This window comes from Melanerpes formicivorus, unplaced genomic scaffold (assembly GCF_026170545.1).
Source record: "Melanerpes formicivorus ecotype bairdi unplaced genomic scaffold, bMelFor1.0.p_v2 SCAF_7, whole genome shotgun sequence".
In the NCBI taxonomy this organism is placed as follows: domain Eukaryota; kingdom Metazoa; phylum Chordata; class Aves; order Piciformes; family Picidae; genus Melanerpes; species Melanerpes formicivorus.
Window position 1 is genome coordinate 3,563,946 of NW_027142359.1, and position 20,117 is coordinate 3,584,062.

The window sequence follows — 20,117 nt, forward strand, 5'->3', positions numbered from 1 at the left end:
ATTTCTGAGGACACACTTATCTCCAAGAGGAATTAATTTGCCAAAGGAATGTTGTACTTAAACAGATTAATCCACTGTGCTGCTGGACAATCCAAATACATTAAATACTATATTCCCTTACCCTGGCCAGCAATCATAGAATGGTTTGGGTTGGAAGGGACCTCCAAAGGTCATCTAGTCCAATCCCCCTGCACTGAGCAGGGACATCCTCCACTAGATCAGGTTGCTCAAAGCCTTGTTGAGGCTGACCTTGAATATCTCCAGCGATGGGGCATCAACTACATCCCTGGGCAACCTGTTCCAGTGTTCCACGACCTTCATGGTGCAGACCTTGTTCCTAACACCCAATCTAAATCTTCTCTCATTTCAAACCATTGCCCCTTGTCCTATAGCTGCAGGCCTTTGCAAACAGTCCCTCTGCAGCCTTTACGTAGCCCCCTTCAGGTACTGGAAGGTTCTCCCTGGAGCCTTCTCTTCTCCAGGATGAACAACCCCAGCTCCCTCAGCCTGTTGATTCTACAGCTAAAGCACATCATCCATAAGGATCAGTCACATCTTTCCTTTACTCTTAAGGAGCATTGTCAATGTTTGGCCCTAACATGATTTATTACAGGGAGCTGAGCCTCTTAGCTGGCCAAATTCACTATGTATTTATTTGAGCTCTTAAAGAGGAATATAAAGAAGAATATACTGCAAGGCATGAAAGAAGGGTTTACAAATTCAGCCACAGTGTATTACAAAAGAAAAACTTGCCCACAAAAATTGGTGCCTTAGCAGTAAGTAATCAGTGTTCCAAAGGTCTATGACATTGAAGTTATTTTTCAACTGAAGCTTTTGTGACTAATTTACCAAGTTCTTTAGCTAAGCACTTCTCTTCCTGGCTGTTTAAACACACAAACTGAAGCCTCCACATCTCCTTTCATTTGCATGTTGCCCCCTATTTTTTTTCTTCACAAGCTGACTAATGAAATTACTGTGCTATCATTAGGAAGAGAGTGAGATATATTGGTTAAGAGCACAAAATAAGAAACAAGGCCCTTGGATTACGTATCAAGCTCTGCCCTGATTTGTGGTGTAAGCTTAGGAACATAATTGAGGGATCAGCACTGGCTTTTGATGCAGAGATCTAACCGCCTCTGCAATCAATTTACATTCCCCCATACAAGCACAGGTCATGAAAGCTCATTACTTGCCATAAATTATCTAAGATTATACAAGTTTTGAGGAATTTTCCCTAGTAATATGAAAAAGCTCACACTGAAATAATGCAGGCATGAATTTAAAGTGTTACCTCTTTAGTTCAGGGAAAACTGGTGAGCAGTTCAATGCTTCCAAGTTTGCTGGGATCCAGCTCATATTCCAGGCTTACTTGGCTTTGACTTCCCTTCAGCCTTTATCAATACAGATGAGAGCTCTACTTTACAGTGAGGAACACTTTGATGTCTCAATAGATTTAGGTTGGACATCAGGAAGAAGTTCTTTACAATGAGAGTGGTAAAATACTGGAACCAGTTGCCCAGGGATGTTGTTGAGGCCCCATCCCTGAAGACATTCAAGATCAGACTCAATGTGGCCCTGGGCAGCCTGATCTAGTTGGAGGTGTCCCTGCTGCCTGCAGGGGGGTTGAACAAGATGACCTTTGAGGGTCCCTTCCAGCCCAATACAATCTGTGAATCTATATTTTTTTTATTAGTTGCAGAATTTCCATACTGTCAATGGAAGAGGCAAAACATTTCAAGTAGAAGAAATGTCCAAATGCACACAGTGCAGCATGCTGTCAGAAATGTCATTTGTTAATACTCAGTAGGCAAGCAAGTACCTTTGGACAAAGAATGATACAAAAACATTATCATTATTAACCTGCTTGTACCAGTAGACCCACAGAATGGTAGGGGTTAGAAGTGACCTCCAGAGGTTATCCAGTCCAACCCCACCTGCCAAAGCAGGATGAGCTAGGGCAGGTCACACATGAATGCATCCAGGTGTGTTTGAAAGTCTCCAAAGACTGAGATGCCACAACCTCTCTGGGCAGACTGTTCCAGGGCTCTGTCACCCTCACAGTAAAAAAGTTTTGCCTCATACTGAGGTGGAACCTCCTGTGTTCTAGCTTGTACCCATTATTCCTTGTCCTATCACTGGGACAAGTGATCACCAAAAGGAGCCTGGCACCTTCCTCTTGGCACCCACACCCCAGATATTGAGAGACACTGATCAGATCCTCTCTCAGCCTTCTCTTCTCCAAACTTAACAGCCCCAGGTCTCTCACTCTTTCTTCATAGCAGAGATGTTCAAGTGCCCCTGTTATCCTCATAGCTCTCTGTTGGACTCTCTCCAGCAGATCCCTGTCTCTCGAACTGGGGAGCCCAAAACTGCATACAGTATGTTTCTACCTATTTCCATATGAGAAAACCTCTACTAATCCAAACCTCCAGAGGCATTGCAGTTACTAATCTAGATGAACTGGGTCATTCCTGCTCTGCTATATTCATTACATGACAGAATTTTCTTCCCCATAGTCTACAAACAAAACTTTCCAATAATAACACTACTACAAATTTTGCTGAAAGTTTTTCAAATGCCTGCCAGTGGAGAAAAAGTTTCCCTAAAAATTCATCTATTTGCCTGTTTGGAAGCTCTTTTTACCAGTCCCAGCCCCTCAATTTCTCCACACTTAACTTTCAGATGCAGTTTAATAAAGCAGATGAAGCCACGAACAATGAGCAGCACAGGCTGAATGGGATGCAGAGCTGATCCTCACTGCCAGCAAGCAACACATTTCCTAACGTGCAGCCAGCCCTGGAGCACAGCAACACCCACCTGTACTTAATGGCTGTTAGCAAATCAAATCCTCTGTGGAACATGCATTGAATTAAGCTCCTAATTACTAGTTTCAACTGAAATGCTTTGACGACTGTTAAAACATGGAGAAATGATAACATATAACAGAAGCTCTCAGGAAACCTTCTTCTTCACACTCAGATTATCGATTCCTTTGCTGAGGAGCAGCTAAGGAACAAGAGCTCCAGCCTTAACTTAGACAGACCTGTCTCTCAATTAACAACAGCAAACATTTTAGCCACAACTGGAGACAACATCCATCACCCCTGAAGAATGCCTCAATTAACACAGAGGCCTTTGGTTGAACACAGCGTTTAAGAGAGAATTCATGAGCTCTCTAATTTATGATAGGTTATTGGATAACTCTTGTTAATTATAGCCACACAATGTCAAAATTAATGATTTTCCCACCCTCTTTCAACTTGAGAATGAATTCATAACTTCTCTCAAGACTCAAAAGATGTGCAATTAATATTGTCAGCAAGCATTTCACAAAAGAGATTTGTTAAAGGCAGGCGTTGCAGACACAATTAGTGTATCAATTATGTTGCTGTTACTTGATCTATAAATTATTGAAAAACTCATAACTACTGCAAGGAAACAAAGCAAATCCACTCCCTGTCAATGAAATAAGCTCCTGACTGTGCCCATCTTTCATTACTCTGTAGATCATATTTGAATTTTGCTGGGATCCATGAATCTTAGCTATGTAATCAGAAAAATAAATGAACCTATACCAGTCTGATAGCTGAAATGGCTCATTATAGTGGTGATGATGATTTAATTGTTGTTAGCTGATCACAATGTAGGGCAAAATTCATGGAATCACAGAATGGCTCAGGTTGGAAGGGACTTTACAGATCATCTCCTCCAACCTCCCTGCCATGGGCAGGGACACCTCTCAACTAGACTCAGCTGCTCAAGGCCTCATCCAACCTGGCCTTCAACACAACAAGGGAGGAGTCATCCACAACCTCCCTGGGCAACCTGTTCCAGAGTCTCACCACCCTTGTACTGAAGAACTTCTTCCTAAGATCCAGTCTAACCCTGCTGTCCCTCAGCTTCAAACCATTCCCCCTTGTCCTATTGCTAGACACCCTGATGAAAAGTCTCTCTCCAGCCTTCCTGTAGGATCTCTTCAGGTACTGGAAGGCAGCTCTGAGGTCACCCACAGATTCTTCTCTTCTCCAGGCTGAACAATCCCAGGTCCCTCAGCCTATCCCCTGGAGCAGAGCTGCTCCAGCCCTTGGATCATCTTTGTGACCCTCCTCTGCATTCACTCCAACAACTCTGTGTCCTTCTTTTGATGGGGACACCAGAACTGGAGACAGTACTGGAGGTGGGGTCTCAGCAGAGCAAAGTAAAGGGGCAGAATACAATGAATTTTAAAACAAATCCCCTGACATAGCTCACAGCATTTATTAATTTCAACTGAAGTTCCAATCTGGAAATGAACCTGTAAAAACTGCTTTGAGATTTCTCTATATCAGCAAAATTGCAACTTTCACAGCCAGAAACCTCCAACCCACTCTGAAATTTTGCAATGATTAGTGCAAAGATTAAATTCAAATGAGGACTAAGAATCCCAAACCAGGACTTATTAGGCACATAGGGTAAAAATGGAAAATGACAAAATATAACCTTGTTTAAAGGCTGCTTATCCCCAAAGGCTTTTAAACTAACTAGGTATCTGCTGTTTGATCTTAGTATGTCTAGAGTTTTGCTTCTGGGGATGCACAGGTTTTCCTTTATATAGTTAGACAGCCTCCAGTCTCTCATTAGTTTAAAAGAGCCAGGAAATAGAAGTGACTCTGCCAGCGGCCCAATCTGATACATGTGAACAGTCCTAGAGCCACTGTACTCCTTTTAATTGGTAGTCAAGACAGTTAAAATGGGACACTTAAGCTTTTTGCTATCCTCATCCCAAGAGGATCAAACTCAGGTCTCCTTCTCCAGGAAAGCACTGCCATGCACCACCCTCTGCTCTACCAGCAGAATTCCTTACCTGGCATTAAGCAGCTCCCTGAGCGAAGCCCACTCTCGCTGTCCCTCCTCAGACCCAGCTTCAGAACCTGTATGTCCATGCAGTCACAGACTCTCAGAATGGTTTCAGTTGGAAAACAAGGCCTTTAAGATCATCAAGTCCAACCACCATCCAACTCTACCACATCTGGTGCCAGCCAGAAGAAAGTGCCCACCTGAAAGCCATGAGAAAGCACCTAGCTCTAGCAGAGTCTCAGCACATATCACACCCTCCCCCAAACTCCATACTTCTACTGGCCAGTTAGGGCAATCCCTGGCTTGGCTGCCTGCCTACTGTGAAATCTGTTTCCAGAAGCCACGTGCTTCCCACACATGGCACTGGAACCCTATCAAACATGAGAAATTCACCCCTGGGGATCCTTGCCATAGAATTGTTTTATGCTGACTGTCAGCATGCCTCAGCTCCTCCTTGTGTCTTGCATTCATTTTTAAAAGTCCCTGTCATTTTGGTAACTCCCTCAAAAGTCTAAGTACAGAGATAGAACAAGAGATCACAGGAACACAGGATGTTAGGGGTTGGAAGGGACCTCCAGAGATCATCAAATCCAACCCCCCTGTCAGAGCAGGACCACAGAATCTAGCACAGGTCACACAGGAATGCATCCAGAAAGGGCTGGAAAGTCTCCAGAGAAGGAGACTCCACAACCTCTCTGGGCAGCCGGTTCCAGTGCTCTGTGACCCTTACAGTAAAGAAGTTCTTCCTCATGTTGAGGTGGAACCTCCTGTGCTGTAGTCTACATCCACTGTCCCTTGTCCTATCAAAGGGCACAAGTGAACAGAGGCTGTCCCAGTCCCTTCCTTACTGACACCCAACCCTCAGATATTTATCGACATTGATTAGATCCCTTCTCAGTCTTCTTTTCTCCAGACTAAACAGCCCCAGGTCTCTCAGCCTTTTCTCATAAGGCAGTGCTCCAGTCCCTTAATCATCCTTGGAGCTCTCCATTGGACTCTCTCAAATAGATCCCTGTCCCTCTTGAACTGGGGAACCCAAAACTGGAGGCAATATTCCAGGTGAGGTCTCACTAGGGCAGAGTAGAGGGGTAGAACCTCCCTAGCCCTGCTGGCCACACTTTTCTTAATGCACCCCAGGATCCCATTGGCTTTCTTGGCCACAAGAACACATTGCTGTCCAGTGCAGAACTTGTTACCCACCAGGACTCCCAGATCCTTCCTCCACAGGGCGGCTCTCCAACAGATCACCTCCCAACCTGTACGGTGCAATTTATTATTCCTTCCCAGATGCAGGACTCTTGGATGATTTTGCAAAAGAAAAAGATTTAAAAATCCCTAAGCTTCCAATAGAATAATTCCTGAATCTAAATGCAAGATGAAGGAACCAAATCCCTACAAAAATCTCCCAGCCTTTCCCCTGCAAGCAGATGCAGATCTGCATTCCAATTTGGTAGCCTGCCTCACCTCTTTATTCACCTCCCATTTCACTTCTCCCCTTTAATTTTGCAAGAAGGGATATTCCAAGGCAGTTATCAGTGTGGATTCAACGTCAATGCAACACATTTCCCCCAAAGAGGAATCTAAATCAATTTTAATTCCAATAGGCTCAAGTAAACGCTTTCAGTTTGATTCAGTAATCCATATACACTTATAAAATGGCTTTTCCCCCATGTACTAACAAGACAAACATGGTTTATGTTTTTAACAACGTTGGCTAATAAAAAAATTCTAATTTCCTGTCCTGAGTGGTACAAACAGGTAATTTTAACTCACCTCTCAATGAACCAGATGACATAAACAAATGCAATAAAAATCAGCCTCTCAGAGCCTTTATTTGGCTCGTTAATTCTCTAAATGCTTCTTAAAGAATGGGTGATTTGGGCATGATCACCCAAAAAAAAAACAAACAACAAAAAAAGGCAAACAAACATCCACAAAGTCCTACAACAGGGCTTTCTAAATCTCCTGAGTTCCTTCACAAGTTCCTTTTAGAGAGCAACATGGAACCTCTTCAGGATGTCTTTTAAAACCTGAGCAAGTTCTCAAACATGGTGATTACATCACAGTTACTCAGAGGTCTTAGCCAAGATTAGGGCTGGAGGTGAGCAATGGCAGAAATATCATCTCTAATGGCATCCAGTGTGCTGTAAGCTCATAAAATGGAATAAAGTGTAGAAAGGAGGGCTGTGGAGTTCAGGGTGAAACACAGGTCCTCATTTGATAAGCATCTTCGGAGTACATGGAGCAAGCAGTGCGAATTTGGAGAGGAAGGGAGATGCTTGGCTCACTTCTGTTCTCCTAACTCTGTCTTGAAGTCAGTTAAAACCCCAGTCCCACTGCTGGGAGTATAACCTGGTAGTATTTCTAGAGCCTATCAAATTCTGGATCCATCAGATCAATATTGGCTGAATTGAAGGTAAAAATAGCACTTGCCTTTTTAATAGCCTGTTCTAAAGATTATCCAGGGTGATAACATTAACATACAGAACTACAACTTCACACAGAATCACAGAATGTTAGGGGTTGGAAGCGACCTCAAAAGATCATCCAGACCAATCCCCCTGCCAGAGCAGGATCACCCAGGGCAGGTCATACAGGAACATATCCAGGCACGTTTTGAAAGTCTTCATATAGGAGACTCCACAACCTCTCTGACAGCTTGCTCCAGGGCTCTGCCCCCCTCACAGGGAAAAAGTTTTCCCTTCTGTTCCCACAGAACCTTCTCTACTCCAGTTGCACCCCTTGCCCCTTGTCCTATCACTGGACATCACTGAGCAGAGCCTGGCTCTGTCCTCCCAACACTGCCCTGCACATCTTTATCAACATGAATAAGGTCAGCCTTACACAGACACAGAGAATGCTAAAGATTTAGCTGAGACTACACAGAAGACTTTTTGTGAGATCAGGAACAAACCCTGACACGTGTTCTAGCTCCATAGTAATCCTCATCACCTTTCAGGCCCCCCACATCTTCAGCATGGGCTTCATCTGCGGGACAGACTTCCTGCTCTTTCTCAGCTCTGTGCTGTGACTGCAGCTGGCAGGGGAATGAGCAGATTGGTGGATAACACAGTGAAGGAGGCTACTCTCTGCTCTGGATGGAAATGGTTCCATGGCTATTGCCAAACTACAACAAAACCTGACTCACTGGAAATACACTAGAGGTGAAATTTCTGTTTATAAAGCAAAGAGTGATTTCCTGGGAGTACTCAGTTCTACTGCATAATCAAAGTCATTGATTAGTAGAAGCTTCATGTTAGTACTTGCTACCAGTCACTACTCGCAGTTAATGACCTTGGGGGAAAAGGAAGACAAAAAACCCCTCCTTGTTTTGCACATGTCCCTCATTCACACTACCCAGAGGAAGATCCATTTGTTGAAATACACAGAAACTCAGAATCACTAAGGGTGGAAAAGACCTTCAAGATCATCGAGTCCAGCCATAAACCAAATACCATGACCACTAAACCATGTCCTGAAATGCCACATCTACAGCTTCTTGAACACTTCCAGGGATGGTGATTCCACCACCTCCCTGGACAGCCTGTTCCAACCCCTCACCACTCTCTCAGTAAAGAAGTTTTTCCTAGTGTGCATCCTCCTCTGGCACAAATTAAACCCTCATCCACACCAGCTTCACTCCAACCTCCTTCCTTTGTAGAGAGCAAAAAGATCTCCCCTCAGCCTTCTCCAGACTAAACAACCCCAGCTCCTGAAGGTACTTCTTGTATGATGCCCTCCAAATCCCTCCCCAGCCTTGTTGCTCTTCTCTGGACATTCTCCAGCACCTCAATGTCTTTCCTGTCTTGTGGTGCCCAAAACTGAACCCGTACTCAAGCTGTCACCTCATCAGGGTCGAGTACAGAGGCACCATGATTTCCCTGCTCCTGCTGGCCACAATGGTTTTGATACAGGCCAGGATTCTGCTGGCCCTCTTGGCCACCTAGGCACACACTGGCTCATGTTCAGCCATCTGAACCACCAAGTTTCCTTTGACGGGACTGGAACAGCACACAGAGGCTGAACAGCACACCCTGTCTGTGTAAAGTATTCACTGTACTGCCAGGCCTTCGGATGGCTGGATGTGATCAGATGCACTCAGACTTGCACATGCAACACACAACAAGATTAATTTTGGAGATGTGCCACTGCTGTACCCTGTCCCCTCCAGTTCTGCAGATACTTGTACATGCTGCAGGGAGCTCTCATCGCTGCCACAGAAGATATTTTATACCTCTTCTCAGCAGTAAAGGTAATTCTTAGACTTTCCATTTGGGAGACAGAATCAGATTTTGTGCAGAGAAGCATTCAGCTATTGTGATTTATGGAAATGTTTGGAGAAGTTTGCATGCTGAACAGTTTATTAATATAAACATCAAGTTCCTACAAGAGTTTGCTCTTTCCAAAAGTTCCACCCTCCAGCAGAAGAAACAACATAGGAGACATCAAAAAGATGTTATCCCTTTTTTCAAAGGACTGACAGCTTTTCATTTCCTGCCTGCCCCCAAATACTGAATGGTGATCCAACTAAACCAGTTTTGCTCTCCTGACATGCCTTGAATATTTCAGATCAAATTCCCATTCCCATTAATCCCCTGGTTTTGCCTTTCCAAACTACAGCTTTTTTTATCTTGAATGAATCATTTTTCACTTGTGTGTTGAGGCTTAGAGTAATCATAAAGATTCTAAATCATCTTCCTAATCAACTGCTGAAAGATTTTTAATTGCTGTTTCTTCTTCCTTTTTTTTTTCAGTCTAATAAAAAGATTTCTGATACAAAAGCCAGAGCCAAAGGAAGACCTTAATTATTGCTTTGCTAAAATCACTGCAGTAAAAGGTACAGCTGCCTAGAAGTTGAATAAGTTATTTAGCAGCTATTTAAAATATAGAGAGTAAAAATTCATGAACTGTAATACATAAATTCCTTTTTACATCTTAAATATATTTCAATAAGATATAATTTTTAGTGTCAGAGAACCAAATGCCATGTTCCTACTCCAGGCTTCCACTGAGCACGCAGATAAGAGAAGAATCACAGATGCTGCGCACAAGGTGGCTGATGTAGGAGGGGAAGGGGAAGGGGAAGGGGAAGGGGAAGGGGAAGGGGAAGGGGAAGGGGAAGGGGAAGGGGAAGGGGAAGGGGAAGGGGAAGGGGAAGGGGAAGGGGAAGGGGAAGGGGAAGGGGAAGGGGAAGGGGAAGGGGAAGGGGAAGGGGAAGGGGAAGGGGAAGGGGAAGGGGAAGGGGAAGGGGAAGGGGAAGGGGAAGGGGAAGGGGAAGGGGAAGGGGAAGGGGAAGGGGAAGGGGAAGGGGAAGGGGAGAATAGAAAAGGGCAGAATAGAATACAAAAGAATAGAAAAGGGTAGAACAGAATAGAAAAGAATAGAGAAGGGTAGAACAGAACAGAACAGAACAGAACAGAATAGAATAGAATAGAATAGACAGACCAGACCAGGTTGAGAAAGGCCTTGGAGATCAAAAATACATAGGAATAAAGAGAAATGAGTCACTACCTTTCTTTTTGGAGTCTTTCTTTGTGCTGGTTTTCACAGCCACTTGAAGTTCTGTCTCAGTTGACATCCTATATCCTTAGTCCTCTTCACACAGATCCAGGATCTCGGTCAGGCTCATTTAGAACGTCTCTCCAAGAGAATAATTTAGCCTTTCAGATAGTATAACCCAAACAGTTCATCTCATTCACTCCTTTCGAGTGCTGTTAAAGGAGGAAAGAACAAGTAAGGGTCAGGTTCTGGGTTTAAAACAGGAAAAACTAAACAAAACAAACAAACAAACCCAAACAACCAAACACAAAACACCCACCCAACAAAAATAAAGCTAAATCAACCGACTGAAATAAAAAGCACAACTCCAACTACAACAAAAAAAAAAGCAAAGCACTGCAAGCTGACTGAGGAGGAAACCTACAAAGTTCACTATCTATAGAGTCAAACTACCCACACTGTCAGCTGCTAAAATACAGTCCTGTCAGACAAGTCTTTCCATCTCTGAGATGTTTTCGCAGGCTAGAGGAACAGCAAAGGTGTACAGAAGACCTGTACTTCTGCACCAGCAGCTGAAGGACAAGGATCACAGCCCAGAAAGTGACCAGATAGGAAAGTCACCAAAAGGAAAAAAAGAAAAGTATAATAATAAAAATATCCCTCTGCAAGGACTGGATTCTCAAATGCAGCAATTCCAAGGTAAAACCATAATGCCAGACAGCATTCAGACTTTCACTCCTCAAATGCTCTTTCAACGCTTTCCTCCTTCTCCTTGAACAAAGACAAATGGAAATGTATTCATTCCTCATACTGAGAACATCGTACTTTGCCACTCCTCTTGCTTAGGATAATGTTTCCACCATAAAGGAATCTGTCTCCATGTAAACAAAGGTGTAATTCTTAACACCCATCCAGTAATTTTTCTTGCAAAGAACTCTGAAAACACAGTTAATTAAACCTACAAGCTACAAATTGGATACGAGGCAAAGAAAAAAAATAGCTTTTTGGGAGCAAGCTACAGCTTGATCATTAGGAAGATACACAAATGCACCAGCTGTGAGCAGAGTGGGAACTGCAGAAACGTGCTGGAGCAGTGTGAGGGAGACAGGCTGCAGGGCTGCAAGTAGGACTGGGCAGGTATGGGCTATGGAGGTAAACACTACACAAACAGCCAAGGGAACAACAAACCATTACTCTAATTCTCACTGCTGGTCCTTCTTGTTTGAAGGATGAGCCACCTACTTCTGCCAGTCTGTCGAGGGCAAGAGGACCACACTGTCCTGAAACCATTTGTCATGATGTGCCCTTGCTAAATGCATCTTCTTATTGCCCTTTCTTTTTGTGAAGACGCTCTCATTATTAGCACAATTACAGTGAAGTCCATCTGGCCTGTCTGAACAGCTGCCCAGTTATTAAATAAGCATTTAATACAGAAATTAACCCAGCAGATCAGCTGGTTAGCTGGCCAGAGATTGACTACAGTTATTTACTATTTACTAATGTCCCTTCTCTGTCACTTAAGAAGGCAATACACTGCAAACACTGAAGTCATTTGGATAGTGTAAATCACTGTTCACAGCAAGGGCTGTGAAGCCACCAGTACTTTCAAATCCAGGCTCTTTTCACATTTCAAAACGTTTCAGAAACATTCCCCTGCCATGTGCCATCTGAAGCGATTTAATATTGCTCAAGTGTGTCAGGGGCTTTCTTCAATAAGCTCTTCAAATCTGTATGTGTATTGTAGAGTATTCAAAGCTAGCTTTTCAAAATCTGCTGAACTGATTTTGAAAAACAAAAATGCCCTGTTCCTCCTCCTAAGGCATCTGAGTAGGTGCCACGTAGCAAAAAAAAAATAATAAAAAAGGAGGAAAAACCAAAGCAACTCAGAGATCAAAGCTGCAGTGCTTGCTAAACACCTCCTCTGAATAAACCAAAAGCATTTTGATCAACATTCCTAGTTTAAAAAACAGTAGAAAGTGACAGAATCACAGAATATATCTGGTTGGGAGATACCTCCAAGATCACCCAGTCCAACCCTCGACCCTGCACTGAAGGGTCAACATCAAACTATGTCCCTAAGCACCAGGTCTACACACTGCTTGAACACCCCCAAGGATGGTGACTCCAGCACTGCCCTGGGCAGCCCATTCCAATGTTTGAGAACTCTTTCAGTGAAGAAGTATTTCCTATCATCCAGGCTAAACCTCGCCTGGTGCAGCTTGGAACCATTTCCTCTGGTCCTGTCACTTGACACTAAGGAGAAGAGGCTGTCCCCTCCTTGCTCCAACCTCCCTTGAGGTAGCTGTAGAGAGCAATAAGGTGTCCCCTCAGCCTTCTCTTCTCTAGATTGAATCACCCCAGCTCTCTCAGCTGATCCTTGTAGGCCAGGTGCTCCAGGCCCTTCACCAGCATCACTGCCCTTCTCTGGACACCCTCCAGCCCCTCAATGTCCTTCTTGTAGTGAGGAGCCCAGAACTGAACACAACACTTGAGGTGTGGACTCACCAGTGCTGAGCACAGGACAAAAGCAAATTAAGGCTGATCTCAGAGAGAAAAGGACTAACAACTCCCAAAGCGACAGTGTTTCAGGATCTGAAGTGCTCTTTAGCCAGATCCATGGACATGGAAATGCATCTCCACCAAATACAACCAGTGGGACACCGCATGAAGTGAGCACCGGGCCCCAGCACAGAGCAACACATCGACTGTGCTGCAAAGGACCCACCTCTGCCTGCCATGGCCAGAGCCGCTCTTCGCTTACGCTTGAAATCCCCCCAGCAAAGAGGGAGGGAAGCACAGCAGAGAACAGATGTCCCTCACAACCCCCATCTCCGTCCCCTCCCCCCCTGCACACAACCCAATTTAATAATATTTCCTTTTACAGCACAGTAGGGATGCATCAGTCTTTACAGCTCAATGGCACTTACTTAAAGCATCTCTCACAGCTGGATTGACAGTCTATTTTTCTGGAATTTGGGTTTATATTTACCTAAAGGTTAACTCCTTAACTGGACAAGAAGCACTAAAATGAACCACTTAAAGCAAAATATTTCTAATAGGCCCATTCATAACACAACCAAAACAAAGACATGGGGAAAAAAAAAAAAAACAACCAAACAAACAATAACTACCCCCAGGGTCAAGAGTTAAGCAAGTTTTAATGTCTCAGAAGACTGTTGTGGGTAGAAAGCATCAAGAATGTCATCTCCTGTTGTCAGCTCCTGCCAACAGGACAGCTGAAATCGGAGCATCTGAATGCCACTGAATATTTTAAAATAACAACATCTGACTGCTATCTCCTTTGAAACTCTCCAGAAATCCTATATCCCCCCCGAGGCTATTCCACTGAGTAATATTTTTTCAAATAAATGCATGGCTGTTTTTGGACAGGTTCACATATTGATTTACTTTAAAACCTAATCAGGTCGTACTCTCGCAGGCTCATAGATCCTTGAATAAAGTAATAGGAGGTGTGTGTTTTTTCTGAAGGAGCACATAAACATCTGTCAGATGCAAGCTCTAGTTCAAACTGAATTTGCTACAGAGACAATTCCTCCAAAAAGTGTAGGTCTTTCTGTAAGCTACATGAGTAAACTTCCATCCACTGGCCATATTTCAGCCCTTTATTACCCAGATGAGAACGGCAGTCAATCTGCTCTTCACCGCAACAGCTTTTATTGTCTCCTCCAATCTAGGTCACCCTTGTTAAGTCCTACGGTCTCCCAACTGTGGGAAGTACTGCAGCATGTGTTTTACCAATAAGATGCTATCCCCTCTGATCACTTCTACCACGTTGCCCTCCCTGCTCTAAAGACAAAATTTTGTTAGCTGAGTTTAAAAGGAAAAATCAAAACCCCGCCTCATCTTAACGTGCACCTACTCTAACAATCTTCTGACGTGCCTTGTTACTGTTCCAGCTATTACAGTTCTGCGTGCATGCCTCAGCTTTTCCTAAAGAGGATTCAGAGCTCTTCGTTTTAACAAAATACTGACATTTTCTGTTCTCTTGTTAAGTGGCTCCAGCAGGAACACAATCAGCGCATTCTGGAATTAACCGATGTTTAATTCCAAGAGAAGTCTTAAGCCCGCGTTCTCTATCACTCTTATGCCAGCATAAACCCTAAAGCCTCAGTGAAGAAATACTTCTGTAAATTCACTTTGCAGTTAGGATTAACACAGGTTGGACCTTTTATGTGCAGGGAAATGAGTCACATGCCTAACCCCCCATGCATTTGTAAAACAACAGCTTCTGTCGAATCATTTTTGTCTTCTCCACCACGCTCCAGCGAGCTCATGAAGGGATTATTAGGCGACTTCCCCCGGCCCGAGTTATGAAGGAGGTCAGACAAGATGATCATAATGCTTCCCTTCTGACTTTAAAATACAGGAATTTATTAATTTTCTTCAGGGCTGAGAAGTTCCCTCCCCTGAAACCAGTTCTCATCTGCTTATGCAAAGGAAAAGCAGTCTTAGAAAGGATTTGTAACTAAGCCCTGGCATTCTCTAGGTATTCAAGTTCTCCACAGCCCCAAAGTGGGATTTGACAAGAGGATGGTACCTCCCAAATCCTGGTCTGACAGGGCCAAAACCATGCTACCATCCTGAGCTCCCACTGTTATACTTCTGAAGTCTTGCAACCCATTCCTTTCCTCCAGAGCACCCAGTATCATTGCCCGTAGGGGAATATTGATGCCTCTGACTTTGAAAGTGTTAAACAAAGCCCAAACATATTAAAAGGGCAAAATACAACTAACAAAATTCTTTTTAAAGGGCTGTGTTCCTAGAAAACTGACAACAGTTTCAGCACAAAGGACCACTATCCAGGGAGGAAAATGCCACTCATCAGCATCCCATCTGACTACAAAGCCTACTGTAGAGAACTCCAGAGACCGCATATGAACTGACAGTGGGAAAACCCACCCTGGCCACCCTTTATGGCCTCCAGAAGGGGGGCCAAGGGACCTTTTGGAGCTGCTCACACTCTTTTGCACTCCTGCTCATTTCCCTAATGGTCAGGTCCTGTCAACATCCTGCAGGAAGCTCTATGGTGCCTTTTACAGAAGGCACTCCACTAATTCCATACTGAAACCTAAGGGACTGGTCCAAACCCCACTGATGTATTTCAGTTAATGAGCCCTGTAAGAACCAGAAAATGAAGAAGACAAGGTAAAAGAGGGAGCTTAAGATACTGATACAGAGGAGAAAATGAGGAGGAAAAGCAAAGCAAACAGAAGATGTCTGTGTATACTTCATCAAAGCAAAGTCTCCAACAAAGCATTAGCAGCAAGCCTAAGCCAGCTCATGCATTAAAATTCTGACCAGCCTGCAAGAGAAAACAATCTCTGTTAGACTGCTGCCTGTGCCCAGTCCCTCTTCACTAGCTTTGACATTTGCCCACAGAACACAATACACTCTTTCTAGTGACAAAAGGCAAGTGGCTCTCTGGCATGGCATGGTACCTTGGCTGGTATTTCACTGGCCTGCAAAGGTGAAGGGCCACTTCCTGCTCATGTGCACAAACCAAGACCCTACACAACAATTTATTCCCTCAACAGCCACGTGGAAAGCCAAGTGCCCAGTTCAGCTCCTCAAAAAACCCCTTGCAAACTGCAAACTCTTCTCTGAAACCAGCACTCAACTTCTTCCTTCCTAAACCTCCCAGATTGCAAGGCTTCACAACTGCCTCTGCATTTCATACTTAGTTTGGCTTGCTCTAAACTGAGCAGGTGCTCCCCTCCATCTCTGACTTTCTATATATTAAGGGAGGAGATTTATGTGCTTTATTATGCTGTCTGTATTATACTTGCAGTGACATACCAGACTACTTCCCAATTAACCCTTATTAATTCCTCTGCCATTAGAATACTACTTGGTACTCAAACTGCATATTTAGTTTCTCATTGCACACAGCTCCTGGTTGCATTTAGAAAATACTTCTCTTACCCTCTGAAACACCAAAGGCTTGTTGTTAAAAAGCCTACATGTAACTACAGCAAATAACATTTTATTAAATTTATTGTGGTTTACAACATGCTTCATTATTCCATCTCCAGGGTATCTTTCGGGCGTGCTACCTGGTTCCTCAGATAGCATAAATAGCACTACTGATGCTTACTTACCACTACAAGACTATCTTGCCAAAAAATTAACCTGTAAAATAATTCAGATCACAGAATGTTTGTGGCTAGAAGGGACCTCAAAACATCATCCAGTCCAACCCCCCTGCCAGAGCAGGATCACCTATACCAGATCACACAGGAACACACGCAGGCAGGTCCTGAATATCTCCAGAGGAAGAGACTCCGCAACACCCCTGGGCAACCTGTTCCAGTGTTCTGTCACCCTCACAGGGAAAAAATGTTTCCTCCTGTTTCCATGGGACTTACTATGCCTCAACTTCCACCCACTGCCCCTTGTCCTGTCATTTGGTATCACTGAGCAGGGGCTGACTCCATCCTCTCAACACTCAACCTTTACATCTTGATAAACATGAATGAGGTTACCCCTCAGGCTCCTCCTCTTCAAGCTAAAGAGCCCTCAGCTCCCTCAGTCTGTCCTTTTGAGGAAGATGTTCCACTCCATCATTTTTGTGGCTCTGTGCTGGACTCTTTCAAGCAGTTCCCTAAGATCCTTCTTGAACTGAGGGCCCAGAACTGGACACAATATTTGAGATGCAGCCTCACCAGGGCAGAGCAGAGGGGGATGAGAACCTCTTGACCTCCTAGCCACAGCCCTTCTAATCCACCCCAGAATGGCATCGGCATTCTTGGCCACAAGTGCACATCACTGGCTCATGGTCAACCTTCCATCCATGAGGACACCCAGGTCCTTTTCCCTTCCACTGCTCTCCAACAGGTCAGTCCCCAACCTATACTGATCCATGGGGCTGTTCTTTCCCAAATGTTTATTAGTATTCCAAGGACACCAGGAAAAATCACTAAAATTCCTCCTGGAAATCACTCCAGGCAGCGGTGAATACAACAACCCACCCCACCGATTATGTACCAGAAGCACTAAGAATTTTCTCCTCACTAGAAAATGCTGACTGGATTCAAAAGACACTTTTCAGAGGAACGAATCAATTTCATCAACATATTTAATGGGAAATTACTAACATTTCATTTTAATATCAGAGTTTCTATTTTACATTACAGAGGGCAGCATTCTGGAGACAAAGGCAAAGCAGAACACGTTGACCCGGCTGTGAGTGGGGTTTTGAAACAGATTTCCAAAGTCTGTCATTTTGCACACAGGAAAATCTAAGTGATGTCAGCTCATCATTTCTTTGAGGAAGGATATTCACATACTTTGAAGAAAAGCTGCTAGATTTGAGCCAGTTGCTAAAGAGCAGTAGAAAAATACTAGTAATTTTTCCTTCCAAGCTTTCAATGCAAAATTCGTCCTCCTGAAAGAATTTCTGTAACCACGATACAAAGCCTTTGAATAACGATTAGAAAAACCCACCCAGCACCAAGAACCCAGGACTTGCTGCTCTCCCATGTTCCACTCTATGGCTGACCAGTGCTAATGCTGCATAATTCCAGGGTTGCTGTGGTCCCTCCAGTTGGTCTCAACTTAGTTTTCAGTAACTGAGTATCAGCTTCACCTCTGTGAGATAAAACTGAATGTCCCTTCACAGACTCACAGAAAGCTAGGGGCTAGGAGGGACTTTGAAAGATCAGAGTCCAACCCCCCCTGCCAGAGCAGAATCACCCAGGGCAGCTCAGGCAGAAACACATCCAGGTAGGTTTGGAATGTCTCCAGCGACGAAGACTCTACCACCTGTCTGGGCAGCCTGCTCCAGGGCTCTGCCACCCTCACAGGGAAAAAGTTTTCCCTTCTGTTCCCATGGAATCTCCTCTGCTCCAGCTTGTACCCATTGCCCCTTGTCCTATCATTTGACTTCACTGAGCAGAGCCTGGCTCTGTCCTCCTGACACTGCCCTGCACATCCTTATAGACATGAATGAGGGCACCCCTCAGGCTCCTCTGCTCCAAGCTAAGAGACCCAGGTCCCTCAGCCTTTCCTCACAAGGGAGACATTCCACTCCCTTCAGCATCTTTGTGGCTCTGTGTTGGACTCTTTTTACCTTCCACAGGTTCTGTTAACACCCACCTGGGAGCATCATCAGGCAGCATGAGTAGCATGACTTTCAATGGTCTTGCAAGGCTAGAAGGGACAGAATGAAATCCCCCATCTATTGCCATGCAAATGTTGAAGGAACTCGAAATGGACATCACAATTACTAAAAACAATCATGACAGCACTGTATCAACTCCATATGAAAGCCTGCAAGGCTGCTGGACAACTGCATCTGCAGCCTGGAACAAAGCAAGTCAGTCCTGGAAAAGGGACACACACAAAGTTCCAAGACTCTCCTGCTGGATCCGGGCAAGGCAGTGATACGCAGGCTGGCTGTCTTTGTTTGAGCAGCAAGGAATGCAAACTCCAGCCCAGGAAGCTCTAAACAAGCAACAAAACCTCCGAGTGCTTGGGGTATGAATACAACACACACTGCTCCTTTAAGGATATTTTTCCACTCGGGGAAACATAGCTCCTCTCAAGGTGGTATTTGTAAGCTCTTGCAGGGTGCTAGGTTAAAAAGGGCACTGCCAATGAACAGAACAGGCTTTAAAACTTTACAGCTGAGCTCTGATACCAAGAGGCTGCTCTGTTACCAGAAAACATAGGAAGAAAAACATAGTTCAGATGGGACTAGAGATTCCCTGTGCTCCCAGTGAAACGGAATTTTCTGAATGCTTTTCCCACACAAGCTGCTACACCCAAGACTTTACTGTACTGAGATTACTCCACTGCTGACCCTGAAGCAGAAGAGAAAAAGAACTTCTGATAAGGCTGTGTAACGACAGACAAGAAACAAAACAGAGCCCAAGTGCTATCTGAGTCCCAGCAGCAGAAAGCTGCCTCACCTCCATTAAAGCCAATAAAGTCCCAGCAGCACAAAATCGATGGCGTTACATTTGACTTCTGCTGGCGTAACTCCATTGATTTTAATGGAGCTGGAGTTACACCAATTTTATGCTGGTGTATCTGCATTAGTGTCAGCGAAGTTATGCCAGCGTGACTGATGTAAACAACACCAGACCAAGCAAGCCCTATATGTCTGAAATTCAATGTCATTAACCCTAAAGCAAGGAGAAAATGCAAACCTGGTACGTTACCAAAGCAGGGTCTTTGGCATTTACTTTTGCAGAGCAGAAGAAACGGCTCTTCTGCCAATCCTCTCAACACCAAAGAAACAGAGTGAAGACTAAGAAGGGAAAAAGGACAAAGTACACAGTTGGGATCACAGTATTCTGTAATTAGAGCTGTTAAATGATTACTAAAGTGCTGTGGTGCAATCATCACTCTGAAGGAATGGGAGAAGTATGCAGTCAGGAGCATCACCAGGGAGAAGGTAAAAGCAATGTCAGAGGCACCAGGTTTTATATTTAAATGCAAATTCCTCACAATCAGAATCTGTGCCTTCTAATTGGAAGGAAAGGTTATGGAATTAAAGATCTCACATCCTGGACAGCTCAGCATGTTTTTAAGTGGCACAGTTAAGTTGAAGGCAACTTATTCATCTCCTGCCCTTTACAAACAAAAAACCCACAAACCCAACCAACAAGTAATTCAGCTCTTTTGCTTCAAAATTTCAAGACTACTTTCCTCATCTTGCAAGTGAGACTGAACTAGGACTCACCCTCTCATTCATTTTAAACAAAATACAGCACAACACCTACACAAGATCCAGCTGAAGCTCTACTTGCCAATGTGTA

At 44.1% G+C, this 20,117-nt stretch overlaps 1 protein-coding gene across 14 annotated transcripts in view; it reads right to left on the reverse strand.

Moving 5' to 3' along the window:
- Positions 1-20,117, reverse strand: part of DAB1 (DAB adaptor protein 1) — a 539,237-nt gene that overhangs the window by 135,786 nt on the left and 383,334 nt on the right. For 8 of the 14 annotated variants that reach the window (XM_068140690.1, XM_068140688.1, XM_068140689.1 and 5 more), the window contains one exon: positions 10,348-10,547. In XM_068140690.1, the coding sequence (XP_067996791.1) occupies positions 10,348-10,414 (67 nt within the window). In that variant the 5' untranslated portion in view covers positions 10,415-10,547. Of the gene's footprint in view, positions 1-4,843; positions 5,037-10,347; positions 10,548-20,117 lie in introns of those variants that run through there. The other 6 variants (XM_068140699.1, XM_068140701.1, XM_068140698.1 and 3 more) reach the window with 1 other exon arrangement.